The sequence below is a fragment of the Gambusia affinis genome, linkage group LG22 (genome assembly GCF_019740435.1).
Source record: "Gambusia affinis linkage group LG22, SWU_Gaff_1.0, whole genome shotgun sequence".
In the NCBI taxonomy this organism is placed as follows: Eukaryota; Metazoa; Chordata; class Actinopteri; order Cyprinodontiformes; family Poeciliidae; genus Gambusia; species Gambusia affinis.
Window position 1 is genome coordinate 2,086,362 of NC_057889.1, and position 18,639 is coordinate 2,105,000.

The 18,639-nt window shown below is 40.8% G+C and overlaps 1 protein-coding gene and 1 non-coding gene across 5 annotated transcripts; one reads left to right on the forward strand and one right to left on the reverse strand.

Annotated features, from left to right (window-relative positions):
- Positions 1-287: 287 nt before the first annotated feature.
- vash2 (vasohibin 2) lies at positions 288-17,145 on the forward strand. Of its 4 annotated transcripts, none has more exons than XM_044106838.1 (9): positions 288-595; positions 1,948-2,343; positions 8,177-8,265; positions 8,440-8,496; positions 8,643-8,717; positions 12,837-13,074; positions 13,156-13,299; positions 15,440-15,558; positions 16,936-17,145. In XM_044106838.1, the coding sequence occupies exons 2-9, from the start codon at positions 2,032-2,034 to the stop codon at positions 17,003-17,005; spliced, it is 1,104 nt and encodes a 367-aa protein (XP_043962773.1). In that variant the 5' UTR covers positions 288-595; positions 1,948-2,031; the 3' UTR covers positions 17,006-17,145. The 4 variants fall into 4 exon arrangements, with proteins under 4 accessions (XP_043962773.1, XP_043962774.1, XP_043962772.1 ...); XM_044106839.1 differs by having other exon boundaries at positions 294-543; XM_044106837.1 differs by lacking the exon at positions 288-595 and adding an exon at positions 774-986.
- trnat-ugu lies at positions 10,589-10,661 on the reverse strand. Its single transcript has one exon. It is a non-coding gene; the product is annotated as a tRNA-Thr (tRNA).
- Positions 17,146-18,639: the final 1,494 nt, after the last annotated feature.

Consider the following 18,639-nt stretch of genomic DNA (forward strand, 5'->3'; position numbering starts at 1 on the left):
GTGTGTGGACGGTGCAGTGTGTGGTTTTTTTTAATTATTATTATTTTCATAATAATTAGGTCAATTTATAAGAACAGAAAGACAATAACCTCCTAAAGCTAAATCAACAGTTACAATCCAGGAGTAAAAAAAAAAAAAAACATTTGTTGCAGATTTATCACTTGTTGACAAAATCAACCAATCAGAGTGTCTCATCAGTTCCAAACTTGGTAAACGACCATGTAAGTCCCGCCCCTCTTTGTTAGCTCAACCAATTAGAACCCGCCTAGCTTTGGTAACTGCAGGGTACTCGAGGAGGAGAAGAGATCGCCAGGTATCCGCTAGAGGAGCTGCGTTATCTCAAGTGATTTAATCATGTGAAGGGCTTATTAAGACTTTCATCATGATGGAATCAAATTTTCCGAATAGACAGCGGATACCGAGGCGATTTAAAGCCCGCTAACGGAAGACAATGAACAGAGGAGGAGGTTACCCAGGACTGGGCTGGTGGAAGGCAGCGGCCCCTGCAGTGTACTGAGACCAAAGATAGAAGAGCGCCATCAAGTAAGGAGCGGAACCAACTGAACTTCTGGATGAGAATTTCAGAATAAAATAGGTACATTGCTTAACCTTACGCATTCTGGATAATAATTTAGACGTTTATTTATAACCTTATGTGATATGTTCTACGACTTATTTGCGAGCAAGCTTTAACTAATTTTACGTGATGACAAGAAGATAAATCCCTCCGAGATTTTATTTTGAAAGTAAACTTACTGGAATTCCATTTAAAAGACCGTTACTGCTTGGAAGCTTGACAACTTCAAAAAAGGTTGAAGTTACAAAGCCTCGGTCCAAAACTAGACTTTCCAGCCTGGAGTGGACACGGTCACCTTTTTTATGAATGGAACCCACCTCCTCTTAAAGAGGGTTTTTTTTAGTAAAAATGTATTTTAGAGCTTGGAGGCCGTCGACGGTGTGAAGTCAGAACCCTTTTGGAAAGAACGGTAGGCTTGGATTAATAACGGTTGGAATATTTCCGCGGATACGGTTCAAATAAGAAGCAAAAACTGTTGCAAAAATGAACTTTTCGGTATTTTTGTTATCGTGCAGCTTAGCAATGTATGTACTTTCTGTCGTTAAGTCAATCTAGTTGCAGTTTCTATTACCGAAATAATATATACATGCATATTTTGTCGTATTAATATATAGAAAACTCCTCTTAAAACGTTGGTTTTAATATAATTCAGTTTATGGCTTTTAGAATGTTATTTTGTCACCAAAATTGTTTTTAATAACAGTTATCATTAAATATTAACTAGATTATCGTGTATTGGTCAGTTGTTGCTGTCAGAAATAATTTTGCCTTCTATATGTATTTTAAAAGTGTTTTGTTTTATGAGCGGTAATGTTGTGTTTCTTCTAAATAACTCCACATAGCACAGGTATTGGAGCTTCAAACTGAATTGAAAATACCAGCAAAATCCCTCAGAAGCTCAACTGAATCTTTTTAGATGACTGGCCAGAAAACATTTCAAATTCACTTTAAAAAGTGAAGGTATTACATACAGTTTGAAACATTTTAACCATTTAATTTTCATGATTATGTTATTGAAAGCACATAATTAGGTTTTTCAGAACATTATGATATTATAAAACCCAATTAAATGTATATATATATATATTTTTATTTTTTTTATTTTTTATTTTTATTTTTTTTTTATTTAGTAATGTTATGTTACGGCCAACAAGGCAAATCCTTCTACTTTACTTTTGCTGGCAGTGTGGTTAGAAAGCCGAGCAGAGAGATGATGGAGTAGGGGATATGGTGGATATGGCCCATTATGATGGATCAGCGTGGGTCTTATTCTTACTTTGAGTTTCATAAACTTCACCAAGATATATGTAGATTATATTCCAGATATGTTCCCCTAATCTCTTTTGGTTTTGTTTCTGCGCTCTCATCAGGTCTGCCTTCACTATGCCAGTATGGACTGTCTGAACGGCAGCAGGAAGCGGCTGTAGCTGGGTGAGAATCGGCTCCTGGGACCGATGACGGGACCCAACTCCCCGAGCCGGACCGGCACCTCATCGGCCAAGTTCAGCAGGCGCGGCCGCTCCAAGAGCACCAGTGCACACTGTCTGCTCCACTACAGCGCCAGGGAGGAGACCGCTGCCTGCCCCCCTAGTAACTCCCCCGAGGAGGAAGAGAAGAAGGAAGGAGGGGTTCTCTTCTATGTTAATCGGAACGGTTTCCCCATCGAGAGCGTCACCTGGGAGAGGATGTGGGCCCATGTGGCCGCCGTCCACCCCGAAGGCCAGGAGATGGTGGACCGGATACGGAACGCTGCATACCTGCCAAAAGTAAGCCATCTGCGTTCTGTTCATGATTTATTCCCCTGAGGAAAAACACTGCTAATCAGAAACATCATGATTTAGAGTTCTGCTTCTTCTAAATTTGCTACTGTTTGTTTTTTGTTTTTTGTTTTACTGCAAAACTTACCCCCAGTTTTTAGTTGTTATATAAAATATTAATGGGATGACCTTCAATGTTTTTCTTTTAAGGCATATTTGTTGTTATTATCAAAGCATCTATTCTGGATGGGTCTGTGTCACATGACAGCACTGAGATGTTCAGCATTTACTGAACTGCCTTCTTTAGTAAAAAGCTCTTTATGAAGATGTTCTCTGTGCAGCACCCTGGGGATGTTGTGACTGTTCTATGAGGTAATCAGAAGGTTTTCTGGCACTTTTCATTTCCCAATCCACCGTGTTCCATAACAGGTCAAGGTTGAAGGCTTTAAAGGATCAAACAGAGCAGCTTTGCTGAAATACTTGCTCTGTCCTCTTCTCAGATATCTAACAGAAAATAGTTCAGCTTTGTTTGCTTCCTCGGACACTTCAATATGTGAGGTTTTCCTACCTCAGTAACAGCTTCCATGCCGTTATAACTGTGACCGGGGTGCACTTAGTTATATTCACTAATCATAAAAAGGCAGGATTTTTGAGTTTGGTCAGCAGCAGATTTCTCAGTGCGTCTCTCATTCAGATCCATCTGAAACATAGGATTTAGTTTCAGTTGGCATATAAGATGCAGGTCTGCATCACATGACCTCTACTGCCGCTCCACCGTGTTTCTTCTCTCTCCTGCTGTGAATTCTCAGCGACTTGTGAGGAATTTCTCTTGGTTTTGTGAGTCAGGGTTTGTGATGCTGCTGGAGATGGTTGTGCTTATGTTCACAGCTGGGTGCTTTCAGTGATAACGGCGACCCGGACAGACACACAGTTTCACTACTGCATGGTCTAAGGAGTACTCGCACAGTTATTCCTCATGTTACCATGACAACAAGCATGCTAAACTGGAGCACCATGCCTGTCAGGTGGCATTAGTTGTTGTCTCGGTGTGATTCTGTGTCACACATGCAGACTTGCTGTAGCATGGCAGCAGGCCTGAGAAGGCTGCAAACATTCATCATTCTACTGCTGAAACGTTACATCAGTCCAGTTAAAGTTTACTTAAACAAGTTCCTGATGATTTGGAAAATTAATTATTATTAATTATGAATGAATTCTGAACATGTTAACTTCATACCACTTTAAATCAGTTAGTGAAACCATTTCAAATATTTCTTTTGTCTTTATTATACATTCTCATATTTTTAAACAAACTTTGAGGTTTAGTTTTCTTCTTATTGCTGTTTGTCTACTGTGGATTCAAACTGCAAATCTTCCTAACAGATAAAACCAAAACTTCCTGATATTCATCTTATGTCTGTCTGCCCCTCATGCACCAAAACAGCCCAGATTTCTTCATAGTTTTCCATCAGTAATTATCTTGAATGCGTGTTGTTTTCCTGAGAGAGGAGGGAATCTGGTTGTTGTTGTTTCACTCCACTAATTACCCATGTGGTCATTAGTGACCCGGTTGACTGGCGGTACCAAACCCCCAGACTGTGTGATAAGCTGCAGGAGGAATGTGGACAAAGTTTAACAAATGGTTCACATTGTACTTTTTATTTAGTTCATCAGACAGTAACAATGTTATTCTTTACAAAGACACAAATGTTTTTTTATTTGAAACTTTCAGTACATCAAAGATTTTCCACCATTATCTGTGTAAATTGGGCCTCACAGTCACTCTGCTGGCAGTGAGAGCATTTAGTGTTGGATGTAAACTAAAGGGTCTGGAAACAGCTGCACAGCATCTGGGTGTACGGTGAACAATGGAGATGTCAGTTGGTTTGTTAATGTGAGGCTTGACTCCACTCTGCTGTTGGTGTTGATTTGTGTGTGAAGTGTAAAAGCAGATGGGCTGATTTTCACCTTCAGGCAAAGAGGGAAAAGGGAGAATAAAGGGACGACTCTCCTCTTAGGACAATGACATGTACTGAAGAAAATGTTTTAAAAGAAGCTGCATTAGATTTCTTTCAGGCTTGTCAGTTAAAAAATTAAAGCAAAAAGAAAGTTGGTAAAACTGTTGCCACTGGTTGACTGTTAAAATGGCCTCCAGTAGGAAGGGTTTTCCTGATTTTCCTGTGTTTTGGTCGCCGACCCGCCGCCTCTCTCCGTCCCGCAGGACCAGTTTGCAGTCTTGGCACAGCTGAGTAATCCCTCAAATACGATCTGGGTAATGGATAATCTCTGGATACCAACTGGACTGCATGAAGGGAAACTAATTTCACTGGATCTGTTTAGTACTACTGCAGTATTTAGTGTAGTACCAAAACATAAAGAGCTGGAATTTACAGCTTTAAAATGTATGGGATTTATTCTGAAAACCAAAACTATTTTATGAAATATGTTATCTTTTCACCTGAATATGTTCAATACATTTTATAGACAAAGTACTGAAAACAACTGCTGCATTCTTATTGTTTTCTGTTCTGCAGAAAAGTTTAATGCACAGTAAATGTTAATAATATTTAGGTTCATGCAAACTTAACCTTATTTTAAAGAAATTCAACTAGAATCAGTAAAATGGGGGGAAAGGTTGAAGCATTGGTTGGATGCCCCAAAATATGAATACTGTTGGATATTCAGAAATGAAACCTGTGTTGCTTCATATTTCAGGTTATAAATATTTAATTACAATCATCCAGTCCAGGAAACTCTCCACTGGCCCACATTTAACCTCCAGCCATGTTGGCCTGGTTTTACATGTTAAAGCAGATTCTTACAGTTCTCTTGTGCGTTGTTGAATGAGACAATGCAACTTTTAATAACTTTTAACTGTACTTAAACGACTTCAGCTGTCTGAAGAGTACGTCTCACACACACGCACACACACACACACACACACACACACACACCCGGCGTTCCTAGGGAAATCCCACCCTGAAGACATTTTGGCAGCAGGAAACCTGACCTGTCCGTGTCCCTCCCTCCTTTAGTTGTCTTCAATCTTTAATGCTCACATAGCAAATGTGTTTTAGAGTGTCAGCTGTCTGCACTGTTATTTACAGCTAATGGAAGTTTGTTTTTTAATAATGAGAGAGAAGATTTCTAAAGATACCAGAGAAAATAAATTGTGGTCAGACTAGAGGATGGACTGTCCTGATTTCTACACTACCTCAGGAACAGCACAACCGTCTGGTTTCATTCAGATTAATTTATTCTTGTTGATCTTCTTTCATTAAATGATTTAATTTAGTTTTGATGATTTAATTTCTGCTGGTGATGAACTCTAAAAGCAGGAAGGTCATTTTTGAACTTTTCTTTCTCTTGTTTGGTGGTAGATGTTCATCAGATCTGAGACATTTTAGATTTCCCTTAATTTTCTTTTGTCATATCTTCACTCAGTGCTGCTAGTTTTGGTGCAAGGTGTTTTTCTTTCTGCTTCGTTTTTCATGTGTTCATGTTGTTAGATGTTTAAACTGAGCTCATTTGTTCCGACTTTATTATTTTTCTGTAATAAAGTAAAACTTCTTTCAGTTTTATACCTCAGCATTTTTGCTTTTGAGGGTTTTTTTACTGCTAGAAACTGTCTGTTCTTTTCAAGGTGAGAGGATGATGAAGCTGATGGGAGGTTAACTGAGCTGAGGCAACTTTGTCTTTTATCATCCAGTTTTGTCTGGTAGAAAATGTGATGTTCTCTAACTGAAGAGGATCATCTTCAGCTTTGCTCTTCTACCACCTTTAGGAGCTCGCAGTTCCTCTGATCCATACTTGTCAAAATTCAGGTCATTTTCTGCTGAATCTTGTTAGAAATAACTTCATGAAAAACTGGACTTTATTATCTGCCCTGAATGTTTTTGCAGTTTTCTGTTTACTGTCACAGCTTCTTATCTTAGAAAGGATCTTACATCTGAGATGCATCAATCAAATATTAATATCTGTATTGGTCTGATATTGAAAAAAATTCTAGGTCTGATATCAGTGACAATGTGCCTGATTCATAAGGGCAGATCTATTCAGTCTAATTCTATGTTTTGTGCCTGGAGCAATGTCATGCTTTATCATTTATTTTGCATTATATTTAAAATTCCTCATTGCACTTTCTGAACTATTTGAAAAGATTGTTTCAGTTTATTTTTACGTGCTTAACCAAGGTAGCCAACATATTTAGTCACTTTTAGTTTCTTTATTAATTGTTTTACAGTGTCTGTTGTGGTTCTAATTGCACTGACTGAACAAATTAAAGTTCTGTTGTTTTTACATGTTTGATCAAACTTGTGAAGATGTTAGTGTATTTAAATGTGCCGTATTGGTGCAGAGTTATTAAATTAAATTAATTTGTAATTCAGCACATTTCTGTCTATGTTTTAAAAAATGTTTTTATTCTAGTTTATCTAGACAACTTTTTAAGCACAGTTGACTCATAAATTTTTCATAATGCACATCGGCTTGGAGTATGATGGACTTTAGGTGCTATACGGACCTGTTCCAGGTTGTCTTCTACAAAAATAAGGTTGACATTGAGTCACATTGAGTTTGTAGATACAGCTAGCATGAAAGGTTTTATTTACAGTTCCCAGATGTCTGCTCAGCCTGTGTAGAGCTGGAGAGAGGGAGGAACAGGAGACAGGATGTCCCAGCAGAGGGTGGACATGTGGGGAGGAGATGGAGGCCGAACCAGAGAAGGAAATCTGTAGAGAAGGTTTGAGGTAATAACAGAGAAGTCAGATGAAGGGTGGACAGGAAACCAGAGGGGGAGGTTCCAGATGGGCTGAGCAGACAGATTAACTACCAGGATGCTCATTCTGCTCTCACATTACAGCTCCTCACTCCTCTGAATATAATGGAATGAGAGATAAAAAAAATAATGAACACTTTTAACATGAGAAAGATGGCGGTCGTTACTGTAAGTGAGGATAAAGAACCCTCTGAGCCTCAGTGTGTCAGCCTGCCCAGCCACTGAGGAGGTTTAACTGCTGAGGGGATTTCCCTTCCAGATTATGTGACTGTTAAAAATCACGATATGCTGCTGCTGGCCGGCAGACAAGATGAATGGCCAGTTGGCAGATCGTCTTCCTCTGAGCTGCTGACTGACGGATTGCCTGATTAGTCTGTCTGTTTTCGGGCTAATCGTCTACTTGCCTGTAGTAAATTAGCAGTTAAGTGGCTAAATAACTGCTGTGCATGATTCAGGGAGCTGTTATCGTACAAAAGTGTTTTACCCAGTAAGGATGCAGTCATTGTGATGTAGGCCCAGTATCTCTCCCTTCCATTCTCTGTTCTTGCCTGAAATAGAAAGCAGGGAGAAACAGGAAGTGATAGTTCTGGGGCTCATGGTTCACTCTTCCGTTGTGCATGCACAAGCCCAGCTTTTACTGAGTTTGAGACTGGCAGGAAACGCTGGTCTGTGTTTCAGCCTGAGTCACTCTGCTAAAATATCCGTGACCGCTGAGAAGAGGTTGAGGTGAACCAGCTGCAGAATCAGCAGTGATCTTTATCTCTGGAACGTGTTGCTTCAAAGCAGTGTGGGTTTCCTGTTGGGGTCTGGTCGGCCACAAAATCCCCAGATTCTCCTTTTAACTCACCTGTAGAAAGAACAACTGTGATGTGAATTCATACCAAAGAACTCACATAAACTAGTGCAAAGTTTTTAACAACCTGTTTCTTACTGTTTATTCTTATGCTTGCAGATTTTGGTTTTTCCTGCCTAGACTACAGTGTGCAGCTTCAGCTCCACTTCCCCATGGAGTTTGATTTTGCTGTTGATTTGATTTTCTTTGTTTTTTTTGTTGTTGTTTCCCAGAATGCTGTTCCCTCCATTCCAATCTTCAAGCCATCCATGTCAGCCCCCGATTGGCTGGTGGCCGTCCAGAACTACATGAAGGCTCTGCAGTATCCTTAAACACATTTAATCGTCCTAAACAGCAGATGTTGTAAACGGAGCCCCGCATTTCAGGTTAAGTTTCTAAACTAAATGGAATCAGGTTCTAATGTTGCTGAGAAAAGTGGTACTGCAGACAGAAGCACATTGTGAAAGTGTTTAAAAGCCCTTAACGTTTGTGTTAGGTACAACCACACTGGAACCCAGTTTTTTGAGATTAAGAAGAGCCGCCCGCTGTGTGGGTGAGTGGAAGTTGTAAAAATACCGTTAATGTTTAGAGATGAACAGAATTCGTTCCCCATAAAGCCCTGGAGCGCCTCCTCCTGTTTGCTCTTCATGTGCTTTTCTTCTTGCTGTTCATGCGTCTCCGCCCCACCCTCCTCTGCAGGTTGATGGAAACAGCGAGGGAGATGATCAGGGAGTCACTACCAATCAAATGCCTGGAAGCTGTCATCCTGGGAATGTATCTTTTCAGCTCTACACTGTTCCTCTGCTGTGTCTGAGTAAAAAAATCAATCAATCACACTTTCACCTCTAAAGTACTAATGCCCCAAAACATCGACCCCCTCTCTCGCGCTGTGGTGTTGCCTGGCAACAGGAACACTTCAAAGTTTCTTCCCCCTTGGCTCGCTCTCCCAGCTTAGCATCATCCTGAGAGCTCCAGTTTGGGGTCAGCTGTGTCAACAGTTCTTATCTGACCGGTTTTACTTTTAGATATTGAAATTATTGTCTGCATCAGTCTCAATAGAACATGGATTCAGGTTCTGTATTGTCTGGATTTGATCCTGAACCTTTCTGGTCTCCAACCAGTCTGTATTTACATGTCAGCAGAAAACCCAGCTTCTTTAATTCTTTATTTGGTTGGTAAATATGAAAAATTGGGTCATTGTCTGCCCTGTTTGGATTCTACCTGTTTCTGTTTTCTGTGAAAGAAAAAATGACTCTTATTTGAGTTGTAACAGAATCAATTATTCGATTTTTTAGCATTGGAAATATTAAATGATTTACACACAAAGACTTTTAAAGTCTCTGCTGCTTAACAACAGCTTAAGGCTATTTTAATCACAGATTACTTCAATGTTGCTTTGTAATGCTAAATGTGTGGATGGAGCATCTGTTGTGCTCAGTAGAGCTGAAACAACCAATTTAATTAATCGTGATGAATCAGTTATTGAAATAATTGTCAACTAATTTAGTAATTGATGAATCTTTAGAACTCAAAAAAGGGTGTTTGCTGAAAGCACATCGCCAGAGCAATAACTAAATCAAAACTGTCCAAAACAATTTTATATTTTGCTGTTCAGATAAAAACAAAGCTCTGTTTGTAAATATATATTTACAAAGTGGAATAATTTTCACTTTACTTTGTTCTGATGCTGTAAAAAAATCTCTGTTTTAAGCACCTTTTGCTGTTGCCGTACTTTCCAGTTTATGAGGCCACTGTGTTTTCATAGTTCAGCTGCTCCTGTGACTTAAAGTCCAGGAAATGCAGTAACTGGCTAAACCAGAGATGGTCAACAGATCAGCCCTGCACAGTATTAATGTTCAGTTGAGCAGAAAAAACAGAGTTTTTCACATGTTGACGTGTATTTTTGGCTGCAGATGCAACTTTTGCTACAAATGATCAAGCATTCACTAAAAGAATAATGTTGCATTTTATGAAATTACAAATTTATTTTCTTTATTAAAGAGAAATGTAATTATTTGGTTATTTGCATCTTTTAATGTGTTTCTAATGTTGTATATAAAGGTTTAAGTGGATTAATGGAAAATCTGCAGGATGTGCTAAATGTTTTTTATTTGATGGATCAGAATTAGTAATCACTAAAACCTTTATAATTTGCAGCCCCAGTGCTCAGCCTCTTCTTTAAATCCACACATACTGCCAGTAGGACACCAGGCCTCAGTGATTGTCTCTGGTATGTTGGCTCATTGGCTCTGCTTGCTGCATCCAAACAGATGGTGTGTGAGGATTTTGGCAAATGGTGGGATGCGTTCAAGGTCTCCATCAGTGTTGGCCTGAATTCCCCAGAACATGTTTTAATGAAACCTGTAAAGGTTTGGTGTCGTTTGAGTTGACTTTGGTCTGTCAGGAGGACAAACGCCTCTCAGAATAAATGCTTCCAGTGTTGATCCTGCAGGCTGACATGGCGACTCTCACGCTGGCAGCTGACAGTGACTGTAATGAAGGGTGGCTTCGGTCTGCAAGCAGCAGGTGATGAAGCTGGAAGGACAAATATTCAGAGGGAGTGACTGGGAAAGAGGTTAAGTTCATAGTTTAACATACATCATCTAAAAAGAATAAAGTTTTACTGTCAAGGGAAAAGGAAGTTCAGGCCCCAGCGAGATTTGAACTCGCGACCCCTGGTTTACAAGACCAGTGCTCTAACCACTGAGCTATAGGGCCTCACCTGAGAGCGCAGGCCAATCAGAGGACATTTCAATGACAACCCTGGAATGGTGACACACCCTCACTCGGTGCCATGGCAACACACCAGGCCAACCAGTCGGCTCCTCCCTCACCTGGATTCCTCACCTCATCAGCACAAAGTCGGTACAAGAACGCTGAGTTGCCTAAACTGGATCTACATATCTTTATTTACAGGTTATGTCTCTAAACGTTAAAATAACAGAGTTTCTATAGCTTTTGTTTGAAATAAATAGCTTGCATGATAATAAAATCAGCTCCTGCAGTGAGTTGTAGGAAGAAGAACATCTGTTGTAGCTTGTGGCATTTGGTTCTGTCAGTTCGGCTGCATCCGTGTTGACAGCGATCCGAGGTTCCTCCAGGATCCACAGGGTTCATTCTGGGCCGCAGCGGGTGTGTGTGTGTGTGTCTGGTGGATATGTCTTATTGTGTTAGCTGTCACAGATAAAACATGCAGGCCACAGCAGCGGTGCAGCTCTGTTTGAATCTCAGTACTTATTGTGGTTGGAGGTGAGGAATCACAACATGGAGGCTGTTTAGTTTTTATTTGTATTGAGTTTTAAATAATGAAAGACTCTTTGTCATCTGCAGCCACAAAGCTCCCCGTTTACTGTCAAATGTTCCCCGAGCTGCTATTCAGCCTCAGGTTTGTTTGGAAACACTGGATTCTTTGATTAAAAGACTGGAGGACACAGCCTCTACTGCTGTTTCATCCTTTTTGTTTCAACCTTTCCTTAGAGAGAAACCAGAGTCTGAACGAGACGTGGAACAGAAACCAAAGTGTCTGTGGATGTGACCTGAACTCAGAGCACAAGCAGAGACCTGATAACAGGAAGACCTCAGAGTCTGAGCCCAGATCAGTTCTATTTAATGGCTAGCTGAGATCAGGAAGCTTTCTGTAGTTCTGCTCTGCTCTGTGTCTGTCTGCAGAGTTTAAAGCTTCAGTACATCCTGTGTATCATGCAGAATACAGAAAACATTCAACATCTGCTACACTCAAGATGCAGAAACAAGTAAATGCTCTGATCATTATGGAGGGGTTAAAATTTGCGGGGTCACAGTTTCAAAACTTTTAGGTTGAGTTGTTTTTTTTTTGTTTTTTTTTTATTTAGCTCCATGAATCTGTGTGTGTGTGTGTATATTGCTTTACTGTAACGAGGACAAGGACACAGATGTGAGGTTGGTCTAGTTTTCTGGAAGGTCTTATAAATATTGAAGCACCCTCCCTAACTGATGAAGGCTTTGACCAATCATAAGCCTCCATGGTCTAAACCAAGCAGTTGATTGGCTACCAGTTGGTCCAGATTCTTCTGAGTCTGTTGTTACTGTTTGAGCTGAGCTGCTGTTTGTCTTAATGCTGTATCTATTTCTCCTCATCAGGGTTAAACTTGTAGGTTTAGTTTCTGAATGATGGATTTTATTTGTGCTCAGATGTTTTAAAACAGAAATGTGAACTTAATGTGAAGTATACTTAAACTTGCTTGAAGATTGTTATTTTCTAAAAGTTGTTAATCTGACGACGAGCCTCATTGGATCACATCTTCTGATTTACTGAATATGACTGAGCATGATTGTATGAAAACCACTAATTAGGATGAAATTTATCATTATTTGTTCCTACAGCAACCACAGCCAGCAGCACAGAAGTCGGTAAATCTCTTTTCCTACATTCCCAACCTGAACACACTGCTTGACCTTAAACACTCTCTTTATTTGGGAAGTCAGAAATTCCTACTTCTGAGAACAAACAGAACTCACTGTCACTAAAACCTTAATGCTGCTCATTTAGGATCGGCTGGAAGTCGAGTTTCTAGTTTTAGGTGCAGAAAACAACAAAGGAGAAGATGGAAAATGTATGAAGGCTGGCAGAGAAAAGGAAGGAAGTGAAGATCATGAGACGTGTAATCAAATCATGTGTCAGCTGGTCCATGAGTGTATAGGTTGCAGTTTATGTGTTTAAACAGAATAAAACCCAACGAGAGGTGAAGCTGGCTGAGCTCTTTGACCTTCACTGTTTACACAGAGGCTCTTTATCCCATCAGAATCAAAGGAATTAACCACAGAGGAAGCTGCTTTGGTTCCAAACAAACACCTTCACTTCCAGCTTTCTGTCAGTGTGTGTGGATGATTTCCTTAGCCGCCGCCGCCACTCAGCTACCTGACCAACGGCCTGGCGTCTCTGGAGCGCTTCCCCATCAGCTTCAAGACCCAGTTTTCAGGTCACTGCTTCCACCACGTGGTTCTGGGCATCTACTGCAACGGTCGCTACGGATCGCTGGGCATGAGCCGGCGCCCAGACCTGATGGACAAACCGCTGAGCCACCGGACGCTGGGCGAGCTGGTGGCCGAGTTCGAGAGCTCCTACAAGAGATACCAGCACACTCTGAAGAAGGTAGAGGAGGAAACGGTGGAGCTGAGCAGAGCCAGCGCAGCCAGGGGTCGGCTTCTAACCGCTTCTGTCCGTCTCTCCCAGGTGAAGATTGGCTTGTACGTGCCTCACAACCCCCATGTCTTTCAGCCAATCGAGTGGAAGTATTTGGTGCTGAACACGACCCGACTCGGAACTCAGGAGATGAGGAAGGACCTGGAGAAACATGGCCGGGACATGAGGATGAAGGTTTGTCTCATCAGCACAGACAGATAAATTTAATGCCTCCTGCAAATGTTTTCACATTTAGTTGCATTAAAATAAAGAACATTGTTGTGTTTTAACTCCAAGCAGCACCTAAAGTGGAGCAGATGGAAAATGATTCACAGTTCTCACTTCTTGTAATTCAGGCCAGAAACAGAACATCTGCATTTTTACTGAGGTCATATGACACCAGCGCCGATTAGTTCACCTCTACAGGCTGTTGGGGGGGCTGAATAGACCTGCATGCCGCACTTTCCAGATCTTTACTTGGAAAAAACATTTAACATCTAATTTAAAATCTTCAAAATAAACAAGTTTGTTCAGAAACTAAACCAGACAGAGCCCAGAATAAATCTGTATGGATGGTCTACACAAAGTAAACAGGATTATGTGACAGGAAGACGTTCTGTCTGTTGGGATCTAATTATATGACAGCCACAACCTTTTCTGTTTTCCTTTGGAAACAAACTTTAGAATTACCTGCTTGTAGGAACATGTTTCTGTTTGTTCACTGACTTCATCTGGTTCTAATCTCCATACTGAAAGTGAAAGTTTGTAATTAAATTCAACCTTTAATATTATTTAGCTCCTTTCAGATGAAAAAGGACATTTTTCTTGAGATCATGGATGAATGTTGCTTCCTTTGGTCTGAACATGGGATATGAGCAGTCAGGGAATATTTAGGTCATGATGAGGAAGGAAGGGCAGACAACCAGGCCGTGTGATGATGAATGATTCATGAGTCCAGTTGTGTTTTTATTTGTGATTCTAGATGTTTCTGTTAACTTTTAAACACCATGAAGAAGAACTGGAGTCTGACAGAGGCTGCTGGTGTCCAGTTAGATGATATGTAGGTCAGAGACTTGCAGCTGTCACACACACACACACACACACACACCTGAGTCAGCCTGTCTTTAATAAGTTCATACAGTCTGCAGCACAGCTGAGTGTGTGTGTGTGTGTGTGTGTGTGTGTGTGTGTGTGTGTGTGTGTGTGTGTGTGCGTGTGTGTGTGTGTGTGTGTGTGTGTGTGTGTAACCAATCAGCAGATAGAACTGGGAACTGAGGCTGATTTTTACTGGAGTTGAATGTCAGGATTAAAATCTGATTATAATCAGTTCATGGAGTTCAGAGATTCTATAGATTTTTTTCTTCCAGTTTTTACTACAGAAAAGTATTAAGATACCGGTAGACAAATGTTTGGTGGTGATGTTATTATAAATAGTTCAGTCTGTTATCAGTTTGAACAAACAGCAGGCTCATCGGTTAGCAGAAAACAGAAGAAAACAACATAAACTTCCATGTTGTCTCAGTCGTATTTTGTGGGTTTCCTGTTGTTCCTCTGGTCCCGACTCATTTTCTCCGCCTGTGGCTCAGCAGCAGCAGCAGCTGTTGTTGTTGTTGTTGTTGTTGTTGTTGTTGTTAATAGTTTCCTTTCTTTAAAATGCCAGGAGGTCAGCCCAGAGCTCCATCCAATCAGCTGCTGTTTTATTCATTCATTCATTTTTCAACAATCTCCAAGCCTTATAAAGCTTTGACCTTTTGACCCTAGCCTAGCCACAACTGATTTGGCTAGGCCAAAAATCCATTTCCATCGAAATGGAAGAACTGAACTTATAAAGAGCTTTTCCAATCATTTTTGATCACTCAAAGCACCTTATACTACAGTCACATTCACCCAATGAATGAAATCATGAATGAAGTGGAAATTCTAATATAAAACCTTTTCTGGAAATTTATAAAAATAAAATCAGTTAAGAACACGTCTAGTGCATCACTTTTATAGAACCAATTGAAGCTCTGATTGTGTTAAATCTTTAATCTGTTTAACCTTAAAACAAAGTCAACATCATTCAGACTCTTTACTATCTTATATTAATGATCAGCATGGTTAACATTTCTTTTACTGTTTATCAAGCTGGCATTTCTAAATCCATCATGTTCCTAAAGACAAATGGAGAACGTTCTCACTCTGTTCCTCAAAATAAATAGCGCTGCACTTCCTCTGAATTTATTTTAATATTTTAACTGGTACTGAAAATGTCTCCCTGTGAACTCTGGGTGTCTGTCAGCAAGGCGGAAAGTTTTTGTTTTAAAAATAATTTTTATAAAACAAACTTTTCTAGATCCTGAAATCCTCCATCGCTCAGTCACCAATCAAGGAGCGCAGCCGAGGAAAGTCCTTATCGCCACGGCGACAGCCGGTCAGCCCTCAGCGACGGACCGCACAACGCAGAGACAAATCGTGAGTGATTGTTCCTGAAGCAGACAGAGAGGTTCAGATTTACTGCAGCTGAAGCAGCTTCACCTCTGAAGTGACTCAACCTCAGCAGGTAAACTGAAACACTGCTGAGGTCAGCCAGGGGTCAGGCTGAGGTCAGCCAGGGGTCAGGCTGAGGTCAGCCAGGGGTCAGGCTGAGGTCAGCCAGGGGTCAGGCTGAAGTCAGCCCATACTGTCTGTTAAGATCAGACATCTTTCTAGTTTCTGCGTTTGGCAGCTGAAGCAGCTCCAGGACTCAGGAGAGATCATCTCTAATTAGGAGACATGGACATGCAGCTCAGCATCGTCGCTATGGAGACAAATCCAGAAACACTCAGCCACAAAATAACAATTTTCTGGTGTAAGATGAAGACTTTATGGCCAGTTTGATCGGAAAGGTTTCTCTGTAGAAGGAAGAGGATGAGTGCTGAAAATGTGTTACTGGATCTAAAAGTTGCTGTTAAGAACCGGGCGACTGGAGCCTGTTGGTCCCTCAGAGGGAGATGCTGAGCCTGTTTGTGAGTCGGGATGTAACAGAATCTGACTGGGCCGACAGCTGCAGCCCAGCGGCACCAGAATTAGTCACTGAGCTGCTGATACCAGGAGGCATGACGCCCTGACAGCACGCTGCCTACTGTAGCTGTGCACCAATCCCAGTTTATTGTTTCTGATCATCACAACAGGATGAACAACAAGGAGTTAAAAATCAGGAGAAATGTCAACAAAGTCTGAATGACTTTAAGAAACGAGGAAAAAACTTGTGTATGAAAAATCTATTTTTTTTTCTGCTCATTAAATGCATCAATACTGAAAATCTGTTTGATTCATCAATACATCATAATCAGTCCGTTCTTTAATATTTTATTTTGAGTTTAGTAAGAATCATTAAATATTGGGGCATGTCAACAGATGTTTAAATGGCATTTTCTCTCTTCTTCTCTTTTATGGCCATTTCTTTTATATTTGATTATTAAATTAAAACAAAGTTCAGAGAGAAGAGCTGCTGTGTTTTAGTCAGTAAAGTTAGATGAACAGAAATCTGTCAACCAGTGAAACCTCAATCGGTACATCTAACATTTCCTGCCTGTAAAGCTGCTGTTTCCTTCTGTAGGTTGTAGAAATTTATGGAAAATGAAAAAAGAAACATAGTTTCCATCTTCATGATGAAAAATGGCCCTAAAACAACATCACTACTGTTTTTAAAGTTTCTGTTTCATCTGCAGTTTGGAAACGGACCTTTCTGCTGTACGGCATTACAAAGTGCCAGGGTGTTAAATTGCTAACACCCGTTAGCTCATTAGCAGTTAGCATCTCTGCTAGCAGTCAGCTGGAGTTCAACTTCCTCTTCCTTCTCTCTTTTAGGCCGGCCCCAGTGGAGAGGAAACCTCTGGAGCTCAGCACCCTTAGCGACGGTTACCAGATCCGTATCTGATGAACCCCCCTGCCCTTTGACCCCGCCCCGCCTCACCTCCCCCTCTCAGCCTGGGGTCTACCTGCCGTCATCGCTGCCATGGACCAGGTCACTGCAACTGCGTCCGGCTCAGATCAGAAGTAAAGCAGTTTTGGACTGAATCTGGTGGCCATTCTTCATTCTTGACAGGAAACTCGTCTAGGTCACTTCCTGTCATGTAGCTGAATGCCTGCCTCTGAGGCAGCCGTTAGAGCTGAACCGTCTGGTTGGGGGCGGTCCTTTCTTAAAGGGGCGGAGTTTAAAGAAAAAACATGGCTGGATTTTAGAGTTTTTCATCATGAACGGTTATCGGACCTCAGATTTAAAACGTCTCTCCAGGAGTTGGACCAAAAATTAAACTAAACAAGTAAAAATTCAAAACCAACAGGAGTCCAAATAATCTGGCTAAACACACTTTGATATGCAGGATGCTTGAATCACTGTAGGCAGGTTAGATTAGGAGAACATGTTGGATAAATTATGCAAAAAGAACTAAAGAGTCAGAACAGAAAGGGGAGGAAGATGAAGCTGGACTGATAGAAAGAGATGGATTATCAGAGCGCAGCAGCATCCGTCTGCTGACAAATCAGAAGATTTGACCTTTAAATGATTTAAGCTTCACTTTCTGCAAAGTTAAGAAGAAACTAGCTTTTTATGTTCAGAGCCAAATATTTTTCCCTCTAAAGGTTCTGCACGGGAAGGTGAAAAGGTCAAAGTTTATTTTCCAACTTGTTCCATCAACAGCTGGAAAGTGAACCGATTGAGGTTCAGCGGAACCAAACAGGAAGTGATGCGGTCAGCGCCGCTTGAAGAGGTTTATGAATCCATAAAGTTTCATTTAAAGGTAGATCTCTGTAACGGAGGAGAGAGAGTCGATCCCAGAGAAACTCAGTACTGTTTGCACTGATTCACAGACCTGTGTGTGTGTGTGTGTGTGTGTGTGTGTGTGTGTGTGTGTGCGTGTGTGTGTGTGTGTGAAGGAGGGTCTGAACGGTCCAGTCAGGTCAAGTCTGGCCGGATGTTTAGGTTCTCCTGTCGAGGCCTTCCACCAATCACAGCACAGAAGCTTGAAAATCAGTTTTATTTCATCAAAACGTTTTTATTCATGCTAACATGTTAGCATGTCCACATGCTAACATGCTAACATTACTTGCATATCAGATCCAGATGTTAGAGTTCATTCAGCTCACATCAGGAAGTCACTTCCTTCACCAACAGATTCAAGTCTTAATTTAATAAACTAATGAATTGGAGTCGACCTGTTTGACCTCAGAGTCTGACCCCAGATCAGCTCTACGTAATGAACTTGATATCTAGACTTTGACTAGGCCGCTTCTTTATTTCTTTTCGTCCATTCTGTTGATGGATGTGTTGCTGTGTTTGGGTCGTTGTCCTGCTGATGACCCGGTTCTGTTCAGATGGGCTCAACTCCAGAACATTTAAGTCACATGGAAGGGTGTACTTAGTTTTTCTCATGACTGAACTGTTGATTAAAATTGATTATAATCATCTTCTTACCTTGACTTTATTAGCTCAACAAACTCGATTATATTTCAATTTGAAAAAACCTAATCTTTCAAGATGTTTTAAGAATTAAACGTGAAAATATTCATAAA

Bases quoted from the DNA above. Each gene is read 5' to 3' on its own strand.
- vash2 (XM_044106838.1), top strand. From the start codon at position 2,032: ATGACGGGACCCAACTCCCCGAGCCGGACCGGCACCTCATCGGCCAAG. The intron at 2,344-8,176 runs GTAAGCCATCTG...GTTGTTTCCCAG, and splicing joins ACGCTGCATACCTGCCAAAA to AATGCTGTTCCCTCCATTCC. The intron at 15,559-16,935 runs GTGAGTGATTGT...TCTCTCTTTTAG, and splicing joins GCACAACGCAGAGACAAATC to GCCGGCCCCAGTGGAGAGGA.